The following is a 12,012-nucleotide window of genomic DNA, read 5'->3' on the forward strand; positions in this document are numbered from 1 at the left end:
TGGGAAACTGGACTGGAAAATGGAGGTGTTAGTCAACTTTACTGTTGATCCTGTATAATAGTTGCGTGAAATGACAGATCATACCATGGTATTAGGTTCCATTAACATTCCACTACAGGCATCACAGTAGTTTGCTTGTCTGTTTTTGCAAGGTTGACACCTATGCAGAGTTTCCTCTTACACACTGTAGGTGGCGTCTATGTTCAGCTCTGACGAGGAGTGGCCCAAAATAGAGAGAGATGGGGGGGGGGGTACTCATTTGAAACTGAATTAGAATAAACACTATATTATTCACAACCTGTATTTACATGAGGATAAAAACATTTAACTGCAAACGTTTTTTGTCAAGCCAGTGACAAGTCTCTGAAACTCAGACATTTCCTGACACCTAATGTCTGTGTATAGACATTGTCTCCCTCTGCAAGAGTCAAAGATTATGTAAGGACTCATGGACTTGCTAATACCAAAAAATATGTGCTGAGGTTCAGGACACTGAAAAGAAAAACAGTCTGCTTCATCTCAATTTCTACTATTTCTCTATCTCTGTTCAATGTCAGTCTTGCAAAATCAGTTGCCACTGCTATAAAAGCAGTTTATGTCCAAATGTCTGTGCAAAATGTAAATGTAGAAATGGAAGTCCTATATTTACAAAATAAAACTTCCAGAAAGTCAAATATAATTGTCTGTTAATACATTGTGGGCAGTACCTTGAAAAAGAAAACTGTAAACATATACTTTGTTACTTGATAACGGATCTTGACAAGACCAGTAAAGGAGTCCATGATGCCTTTATGTAGTCCAGACATTTTGTAGGTTGTGGAGAAGACTATCATGGCAGTTCAGCAGCAGTCTGATTGTCCGTAGGTCCACACAGCTTCATCTCCACTCAAACATTTACCCTCTGCTGTACACCAATGATTCATTTGAATGACAGGTGTACAGCGTGTGTTCATAGGAATCACACATTGCAGAATACAGACGGAACAGGAATGTTTTTATGCTTGATCATGTGTTTATTTGTATGTGCACCTCTCTGACTTAAACATACATTAAGTCCCCTGTTTAATTACATACACTGACAGTGACCATGTAACCTATGTTTGTGAGCATGCACAAATAGACTTATGCACACAATGAGATCTACTTATTGTTTCCGAACTTGCAATAAGGATTCATTGGCATTTAAATCTAGTGATGAGAGACTGTGAAAGGCGCGTATGGAATAATTACAGCCCATTACTCACACAAGATGACGGCCCATATTAATTCTACATGCACTCATTCATATCCATTCTGTGTATAAAACAAAACCTTTGACTGTCTCGCACACAAACACACACTGTTGTTAGTGGGATACTAGACCATTTGTCAGGAAGGCTCTTGTTCATTGTCAGCTGAATGACGTGAAATCTACTCATTATTTCTGAATTTAAAAAAAGGGTTCATTGAGGTTTGTGATGGGAGAGACTGTGGAAGGTGTGTGTGTAACACTCAGTCCATTACTCCCACAAGATGGCTGTCCATACAAAAAAAGCCATGTTTAACAGTTGCAAACAGACCATGTGAGTTGAAGGTTTTCTTGAATCGTGAGTCCATGCAGTTGTAGGAGAGAGCAGGAGAGGTGGTTCATCAGATCCTAATACTTTTTTTTCTTTTACTCCAGGTGATGTGCTCTTTACACAAAGCTGCACTGTTCTACATTAAAAGCAGATTTTGAACAGTAGTCTTACTGTACATATCTGTTTTGTAAAACTCACAACTGTTTGTGTGGCACAATTTTTGAGGACATTGTTTTTACCAACTCTCATAGTGAGTGTCTGTTAAGTTCTGAGGCTTTTCTTGCAGCTGCTGTTGCTCTTTCCTGACAAAAATTTGTTGGATATATGTCTTCTTAATGTTCAACACTATTAATTAAAGAGTTCATTTTAAGATCCCTACTCTGATAGAAACGTATTAGAAATTCGAGTAATCAGTAGAAGACTGTATGTAAATGGAAAAAAAAGGTTTTAAACATGGGGTAATGGCTTTAAAATACATTTAGTCTTTACTTCCAAAGTACAACTGAACATGAAATTGCCTTTTTGCATTCAGTGTATGACACCTCGAGTAAAATAACTCCCTAAACGACGCGCTTGGATAAAGCCACTACAAAAATGATTCAATACAAATGTCAATACTGTTTTATTGTTTGTAAGAAACTCCAGCAAATTACAACTTTAAAAAAGGAGGCAAACCACCTGCAAGTACAAAAAAAAAAAACACACACACACACACAAAGAACAAAGAAAAACACTGCGCGCAAAAGAGAAAGGAGACATAGAGGAGTGCAGTTTAGCACTTGTTTTGCCACAGTGTAGACGCGTCTTTACAGACTGTTGAGAACCGCCCTTAGAGCAAAGAGAAGAGCATCACATCTAGCGCCCAAACGTATCAAGGGACTCGGTGTTAAGACTACTGATCTATGATCAGCTCGCACGGCCCATGAGATTCTAAATATTAAGATACCAAAGGGCAGAAACTGATTCTAGATTCACACTCTTATTCTAAGAAGTTTGATAGTTACAAGTGGCGGAAGCCGCTTCACTCCTCTTAAACATCTCGTCAAACTAATGAGCTAATATTAGAAACAGGAAGTCAGCTTCGACTCATGTCAGATAGGCCCTATCACATTGTATCACCACAGAGGAACAGGCAAATGATCTGTAAGCCTTTTCCTCACTTCTTTACGGTTCTGACGGTTCTCCACATTAGACAAACCACCCGTTCAAAAAAAAGAATATCCATATAACAGAATATGGGAAAAACAGCACCTATCTGCCAAGAAGGGATGACACAAATGAATTTCTGCTACATGAGAGGTGAGGTTGGGAAGTGGTTAGAAATCAGTAAAGGAAAAATAACAGTATAACTTTGTTGAATAACCAGTGCAATAACAGAGATGCTGATACATCATCCTTGTTGCTACTTGTTTAGAGGAGATCCTCCCTAACATCAAGAAAAGGCAGGTTGGCACAATGAATCACGCCATCAGTTTAGTCATAATCTGTCTTTTTTTTCTTTCCATACATTTCAAAGATTCCGCCAAAATCAAAATACCAACAAAACAACATACCATTGTTAACTGGCGTACATGAAAGGCAACTTTTCTAAACATTTCCAAAATAAATAAATAGGCATCGCATGGTATAACGGCACAGGGTCTGACGAGATGAGAAACATTCAGAAACTAAGTGACATGTCATCAATAAACTGAGGCATCTTTTTTTGCAGATAAAAATGCACGTCCAGTTACTTTACGAACGTGGTCCTAAAATTGAGAAAAAATATCGGACAGACCTTTCTCTACAAATACCTTGTTCTTCAGGTGCAAGCCTAAAGGTGTCAGGAGCAGCTTCTATGAATAACAGCCAATTAAAAAAAAAACAAGACGCCTGGTTTTAATCAGCAGCTGATGAAGTGGAAGACTTAAGGTCTGTAGTTGAATTTGTCCTGCTGGTCTCTCTCAAAAGCTTTATTTTAAAATTCAAATAAAAAGTAAAGAAAGCTTCATTGGATTACTTTAATTTGTACAAACATTGGCCAAAATGGAACTGAGAATATTACAACACAAGGCAGGTCAGCGAAAAAAAATTGAAAAGATGCATTAAATAAAAGGCAGCTGAAAACTATAAAAACTAGAAAGGTCTCTTCTTAGAGGGCAGCGTCTGTCCTATTCAGAAATGTTTTGGCCTCATATCCAATAATGTGTTGGCCTCAGATTTAAGATCACTTCTTAAAAATACGACTAGTATTTTAAAAAGAGTGAACACAAATAACCAAAAAAAAAAAAACCAACAAAAAAAACAAACAAAAAAACAGTTATGATGCAGAGGCCAAGAAGAAGCTTAAACTTCTCCACATAAACTGCAGAATGTCGAGACCATATAACAGAATTGTAACTGGGTTCGAGAACTGATCAACAGATCTGGTCCATTCTCTGCAAAGACTGGTTTTGTTTTAGCTGGCACAAAGACAACATCTCTTGACATCCATAAGACAAAAAACACAAAAAGCGTATAACAGACAATAGACAATGTATGTACTCCACCTCATCCTCTACTCCTACATACCCCATTTCAAACACTACATATCTGATATTTAAGATGACTATACTGAACACCTCTCACATTTACTAAAGACTAACAGTTCATCTGACCACATGTTGCCTGGGGATGGGGTATATTTAATGTGTGTTTTTTTGAAAAGGACATGTGATTAAGCAAAGTTAAAACGCCTAATGTTGTGTATTAATATGTGAAACATCAGATGGTGAATATTTCCTATTTCGGTGGGAAAAAAAACCAAAAAAAAAACAACTACTATGTGAAGAACAAAAAGTTAAACAATCAGTTAATTGAGTTACATTTAAAGGAACAGTCAAACAAGCTCAGACAGATTTTGCAGGTGACAATAAGTGTTTCAGTTCCGGAAAATCTAGAGCAGGGGAAAAAAAAAAAAAAGAACTCCTCTGTATCCAGCAGGACTGTCTTGGCAGACATCTTGTCCCCTTTCCTTGTGAGGTTAGAGGGGGCAATGGAGGAGGTACTTCATGCTTTTTTTTCAAACTTTGATTATGCCTACAAAAGCACATTTATAACACAGAGTTCATTTGGAGACAATGTCCAAATGGACAACATGACCTAGGCATTTTGGGAAGAGAGGGAAGGGGTAAAAGACGACCGTCTTGAGACGGCTGTGAGTGGGTAGGTGAGATTGAGAAGGTACTGAAACTGCATCCAGTCATGAGCTTTAAAACTCCTCCTGGTCTTCTGATTCTGCATCAGGTATGACAAAACCCTCCTGAAAAAGAGCCACACAGAGAACAGTGAAATGAGCATACATTTAAGAGAAACTAGTGTACTGTCCTCATTATATATATATATATATATATATATATATATATATATATATATATATATATATATATATATATATATATATACACACACACACACACATATGAATGAAATTGGAAATTGACAGCAGGCACAACAGGCACAAACTGAGCCCAAAGTTCTTTAAGATGAATTTTGCGACCTAAGGACTGATAAACTTGAATCAAAGCCGGCTGGAGTTGTATCTTAGTGTCCATGTGACAGGGCTCCACACACACCGAGATTCCACTGTTTGTCCATGAGTGTGCCCTGCCATTCCTATTCCACATCGCTCATGTTTCCCTCACACCCATCAAACTGCACAGCCTCCTACACCACTACGGCCCAAATTAGAAAAAAAAAAAAAAAAAAAGAAAACTGTGCTCAGAAAACAGTTTCCGTCTTTATAATTCCTCATGAAAGCATATAAAACCAATTTTTGGGTCTATTCTTCATGGGAAGAGACTACAGAAGTGTGCAGTGTGAAATGCATTATTATCTAGGTAGGCCAGGAAGCTGGTCTGGACTAGCACAGCCTCAGGAGATAAGAACTCTTTTCACAAGTTATCCAGCACCAAACTAGCACATGAAAACACACATCAGTGGAGCAAAGGAAGTCATTCCCCTTTGCCTAAGTTCCATCTGGATTGACCTGCATGTGACTGCAAACAGCTACAGACACTGGAATGTTTCCAAGAACCTTTCATTAGCAACTCGACATGTCTCATGCAACCTGTAATTGGCAGAATCCCTGATGTTTTTAACGAACAGCAAAAAAACAGACTCAAGAGTCACACTGAAAAAAGAAAACATTGCCTTACTTAGACGCTGCAGCACATACACCTGAATTAACCAAGAGGGTTATGGGTGCCTTGGTTCTAGCTCAGATGGAGTACTGTAACATCATGTGGTCAAATTCCATCAAAACTTCAGCTGGTCCAGGAAAAAGCAGCATGCCTTACTCTCAAATGTCCATACAGAGCACACACATCAACAGCAGGCATTCACGTTTACATCGGCGTAATATTGAAGACGGGCTAAAAGCTTCTCTACTACTCTCAACCTGGACAATTTTCAATAACAAGACCCAAATAAATCAATATAACCTTTTCGATTAGAATTCCTACATCTATAGCACAGGACATGCAGTGGAAGGACGTTTTGTAATACCAAAGGCTGACACCAATTCACTTCAACGCACAGTTGTATACAGAGCAATGACATCATGGATCGAGCTGCCACCTCTTTTAACAAAAATAAATATTAGATCTACTTCTAAAAAACAAGTAAAGGATCACTTGGGTCAGTTATACTTCTAATTACTGCTGTTACATCATTCCTTGTCAGTGGGCGCATCTGTAGTATTGTCTGTTTTACCCGTTTTGTTTTAGTGTGTTTCAAAATGACAGTGTTTTAATGTTTGTCCTTCTTATTCAAATAATTCATTTTTGTGTCTTTGTAGTTGTTTTTTGTATTTGATTTGGACCCCCGAGAAGAATGGTAGGGCTGTACAGCTGGGCTAATGGGGACCCTATAAGCAATAATCAATCACTCACATCTGTGGCATAGAGAATATCCACAATCTTCTGGAGTGTTGGGTCACCCTCTCCTTCCTTCTCTTGGCAGATAAGTTCGATGTTACGCAATTTTCCAAAATAAAAGTCCCTCTCCTTCTCCATATCCTGGATCGTGGATTTCAATATATTCAGCTGTCATGGTGGAGACAGAAATATTTCAGTAACCTTTTGGAATAGTCTTGTTTAGATGAAAAAACAAAACAAACAAAAAACCCCCATAAAGAATCAATAGACACCGAGAGACACATTTGCATTGTGTGTGAAGACCCTAAATCCACTGAGGGTACCTCTTGGATCAGCTCTGCCCTTTCCTCATCTCCAGCACCTGGTCTCCGTGCCGACCCAGGTGCCATCTTGGGTGCTACCTTAGCAACAGCTGCTCGCTGTGGTGCTGATTGGAACAAAACACCAATGATAACACAGTTTAACATGGTAAAACACAGAAACAACTCATGAAAGAACTTTCATGTATATTAGTGCTCCACAGAGGGATCAGCAAATGTGTTTGACTCTGTATTAGTTGAGAAACATAAGCAAACAGTAGATTTTCATGAGGACAACTAGGTGTGAGAAAGCAGTGTAAAGGACTGCACTGTGGAAGACTTAAAACCAAAAGATGTCAAATCAAGAAACCTAGTTGGAAACTAGTGTCTAAACTGAAGCAGTACTGAACTGAAACTTGATCATTGGTGAATGAGAGGGACCCTGGTCTACTTGCATGTTCAAGGGAACACGACCGATTCTTTCCCCACAGTCAGCGGGCATTCAGACCAGGAGTCCCAAACACACAGTGTGCACCACTTCTCATTCCCAGATTATGATCCTTATGCATGAGTGAATCATATACTATTGCTATTTCACCAGAGCGATCTTCTAGTTTCTGGATCTACAGCACACCTTCCTCATGGATAACTGCAACAGCATAGGCATGAGTGGACCTTTAGTAGTTACTATGAGTTTTACCAGTAGACTGGTAGAGTGGTTAGTCTATACCTCTGTGTGTGGGTTTGTCCCTCACCTGCGTTCATGATCTTCTTGGGTTTGTTCATAGCAGACATGGCAGGGCTGGGGGCTGCCATGGTGTCTTGACCTTGGCGTGCCTCGACAGGGTCGTATTCTCTCCCATCGTAGTTGGCATCAAAGAACTTCTTAAACCACTGCACAAACTCAAAGTTGTCCTGGAACTTCCCTTTAATCAGCTTATCAATGGGAATGATCTGGTCAGAGGGGGAGGTAGTACAGAGGTAGTGAGGGAGGTAGTAATTTTTTTGTGGATCTCCATGCATTGGGAGATCAATGCACACTACTCTAGACTAGTCAAGTGACTAGCCATTAAGAAAATTCTTCAGTTTGGTAGAAAGACAAGCAAGTAAACGGACAAAACTTAAACTAAGATGTCACAACGCCAGAAATCTGTGCAGCATCTCTATAACACACCGAAAGTGCCCACTCATTCCTGATCAGGGCTTCTACATAATTTCATTACATAACCTTCCAATGTTGACGAAGCAATCCCAGCAGTATCCTAGATGAGAACTCATTATGGGAGAACAGAGCTTAGTCTGTCTACACAGCCTGGCTGCACTCCTTTTGCTCATGCCAAAAGCAAAAACTAAAACATCAGTCAACCAGCTTGAGAGTTGAACTTAGTTGTTAACACAATTAGAATGCTGGACAGCTACGGCTGACAACATTAGAGCTTTAAAACAAACAGACAGATGCACATGAATAAGCAGGCCTCAATTGTTTCACAGCAAACATGCATCCAAACATAAGACCTTCAAAACGTCTGACAGATTGTTCTAGCATGTGTGTGTAGAGTAGACATAAATCCTTGTGTACACAATTTAAGTACACTTTCTTTCCCCTCGGGGAAAGTCCTTATGACAGTACTACACAAGCAAAAGACATTTCTGGACAGACACAGATGAAAAGATAAAAAGCATTAAAAGGAAGGGTTGGAGACAATGGAAAACAAAAAGAGAAGGGGGGAGGGGGAGTTGTAGGATTGGATCACATTCAAACTAATGCATTAAATAGGACATTACTCACTTTGTCAACACCCACTTTCTTGAAGGCGGCTTGTAAAATCTTAAAATTGTGAAGGTATTCGTGCTCCAACTTGGCTGTAAATTTGACTTTCTTCAGAGGCACACACCCAGGGAACAACATATCCATAAACTGACAGTATGCCGCACCTTAAGAATAAGAAACAGTCACTACCAATCAGGTCACAACATAATATAATACATGATCAGCATCCAGTTCATAAAAGCAGGGAAAATAACTGAAATGGGTCAGTTAATTCAGATTCATAATGTACAGGCAAAAGAGCCCAGGGCAGCTTGAAATGCCCCTAGGCGTGGTTGTGGTTGATGTCCAGCCAGTGGACCACTCTAAGATCTCTCGTCACCTGAACACAGCAGCTCAATCTTGGTCAGGTTGAGCTGTAGAGACTCATTGATCCATGCCAGCATATCATGACGACTCAGATTGTCACTGGTCACTGAGGTTGAGTACACGTTTACAGCCATATCCTTCAAAAGAGTAACGCAATGAATAATTATGAATGCATCAGACTTAGGTCAGTCTCTGACAATACGTGGACAATGAATAAGGAATATTCTGAATGCATCAGTCTAGTCATTGTGAACCTTACACCCATTGCGCTGGCCTTTCTCTGACTCATACTAAACATATCATTTCTCTAAAAAGTGCTTACAATAAATCCCTATTCTGATTCTCAGATCAAGAGGAGATTATTAGAGTGGTCATAGAACCAATGCAAAGCCTATGCCATATAAATGAGAAGGCACTTTATTCGCTATCCCTGGTAATTAGGATAATCGTCTCACATGATACATCATTGTATTTACTGTGCGCAAACATAACTGTATGAAGACAAAGCTACTTGATTAAAACTTGTCAAGATACAAAAGGGATGCCGGGTCATATAATGACCGCTAAGCAGTTCTGTTCCATTCTTTCGTTAATAAGAGGATTATTTTGAACTGCTGGCTGGGTTAATGGCGCTCAGTTAGCTAAGGTCTTGAGACAGCTGAAAAATTCCGGCGGAAAGTGGGGTAGTTACGTTTGCTAGCAAGCTAATGACTGCAGTGATTGGCTACTTGTGCTAATTAGCTTGTTAGCCACTGCTTATCGGTCTTATTATTGTTTCAGATAATAAACAGCTTAACCGGCAATTAATCTGGTTCGGGATGGTATTAACAGAACACAGCATCCTGAGTTTGTAAACCATTTTTAAACCCGAGATTCGAAGATTTCACCCCTTTTCCTAACAATCTGACTGGCTGGCTGGCTAACAATCCAAAATGTACTACCCCAATACCAATCTAAGCTATAGCTAACTGACCTAACCCACATCCACTGCCTTTCTGAATTCAGAGCAGCCAGCTTAGCTTGCTAGCTAACCACATAGCTCATCATGTCGGCCATGCAATTCTATTCTTATTTCCCTCACGCCACAAGTTTCGCACGCTACAATACATATTATTTTACCTCGTTTAAAACTCCGTCAACAGCCCTGTTTGATGATACAATAGTCTGCTGTTAAAATAAAACGTGTGATGCATAAACACAAACGTTTTGCGGCTTTGAGCGGTGTTTCCCTCCGGTGTTCCCTCCTGTTCACCGGTGCTTCTTTCAGCAGTCTTACGTCTGCTCCCACCACAGATAGCAGGAAGTGATACCTAAATGAAGAAGTCATTGTAAAAAAAAATGGCACGCCGTTTAGACAAGAACGTATGACCATATAAGGCAGTTATAAGAGGAAGTGGCTTTTGTTTTATATGAAAAGAGATGGAAACAATCGAGAGTTCATAATATTTTTATTTCCAAGAATGAAAGATTAGATTCTATTACAAGCTACTGTTCACAAAGTTTGAACTATTGCAAGCAAACTGAACAAACTTAATTACCCCCCAAAAGACCGTTTTTAATTGTACATTAACGCTCCATTAAGGTTGAAGATTTCTAAGTGAGCCTTCCTTATTAAAAAAATCTCACACTTTTTTTCCCTGTTCAATTGCACAATCAAAAAAAAAAAAAAAGAAAAGAAAAGAAAATCAATTGCTACTGCGTTCAGGATCCACCCCTTTCGGTGAAATCCGCCCACTGCGTAATCAAAGTTCCCCCTGGAAATACACTGCAGATATGTATCTGTTTTTCTTGCAATCTGTGGTCGAACGCAAGATTATGCCGGACTTCTCTGGGCGAGGCCAAGCGTCGCTTAACCCTTTCACTCCAACGTAAAGGGTGTTGGTTTCGGGAGACTCCTTGTGTGAGTAAACGTCCCCTCATATCCTCAGAATTCTATGGAAGCCTAGCTCTAAAGATCAAAGCGGCGTCAACGCAAGTTTAGCGTGTTGACGCCTAAAATGTCATGCCTAAATAACCCGTGTCATAACTGGTACTCTCAAAATAAATTTAAAATAGTTAAAAAGCGTGAATGAAACCTAGGATAGGAACAGCTGTGGACTACACGAAGCAAAGTGTACTACTGAGGATATCTGTTTAAAAAAAAAGTGTTGTATTTGTATGGAGCACCATCACGCCAAAAAAAAAAAAAAAAAAAATCCAACCTACTCGCCAATAAACTAAATTCTGATTCTGAAAAACCTGAGACAGCATTGATTGGAATAATTACATATCTAGGATGTAATCTGTTACAAATTGGTATTTTGAAAATAAGAGAAAAGACTGATTTGTAACAGATGATATTTGAAAAAGAAAGAGTGAGCATTTCTTCGCAGTTCTGTGGCCAGTGAGCAGATACTGAGAACAATGATGTCACTTCCAGATTGCAAGAGGGGATGGTTTGTGTCAAGCTGGTTCTCCTGCGTCTGAATGGAGCTTTATAATGAGACAAGAATGGTATGACCCTGATCATACATCACTCACACACACACACACGCACACACAATAAATGAGTCATGCTCAACAACAAACAAGACCATTATTTTCAGTTACAAGGGACACTGGGATGGTTTATGACATGGGACTTGAGTTGGAGGGAGTGAGTAGTTTAAAACCAAAGCTCATTTCAGATGTGTCCCCTGCAGCTCTGTAAAGACTGAACTTACAGGGCTGCCGCAGTCAAACATGGACACAAAGACACAGCCCTGAGCAAAAGTGCAAGGCAGAGGGTACAAAAAGACTCTGTCCAGAATTTATGCATCTGTTTATGGTAAAGTCTATTTTATTCAAGATGAAAAATTAACTCATCCAATTTGAAATGCTTGTACTAAGTTCTAATTTTGTCTTTTTTCTAAATTTAACATGTCTGTCCCTAAAAGAAATTAATTTAACACATCCAAATGCCAGGCAAAACATTCTGTACAATAGTCTCCTGGATAATGTATAAAATAAAACTTCTCACAAATGTGAAATTTCAAGGATAAATTGAAGCCATTTTAAATGAACTTAAATTAATTCACATAAAAAGAGGATGGATGTAAAGTATATCCACAAACACGGGTAGCGTTGAAAAGTGACTTTAGTTA

At 39.2% G+C, this 12,012-nt stretch overlaps 1 protein-coding gene across 1 annotated transcript; it reads right to left on the reverse strand.

The window, feature by feature from the left end:
* Window positions 1–3,557: 3,557 nt before the first annotated feature.
* mapre1b (microtubule-associated protein, RP/EB family, member 1b) lies at window positions 3,558–10,127 on the reverse strand. The gene is made up of 7 exons (XM_030768454.1): window positions 10,010–10,127; window positions 8,904–9,027; window positions 8,543–8,688; window positions 7,509–7,707; window positions 6,778–6,881; window positions 6,470–6,622; window positions 3,558–4,839 (listed from the first exon to the last, which is right to left on the reverse strand). The coding sequence occupies exons 2-7, from the start codon at window positions 9,022–9,024 to the stop codon at window positions 4,789–4,791; spliced, it is 774 nt and encodes a 257-aa protein (XP_030624314.1). The 5' UTR covers window positions 9,025–9,027; window positions 10,010–10,127; the 3' UTR covers window positions 3,558–4,788.
* Between the last annotated feature and the right edge of the window lie 1,885 nt (window positions 10,128–12,012).

Source organism: Chanos chanos, chromosome 3 (assembly GCF_902362185.1).
Source record: "Chanos chanos chromosome 3, fChaCha1.1, whole genome shotgun sequence".
In the NCBI taxonomy this organism is placed as follows: Eukaryota; Metazoa; Chordata; class Actinopteri; order Gonorynchiformes; family Chanidae; genus Chanos; species Chanos chanos.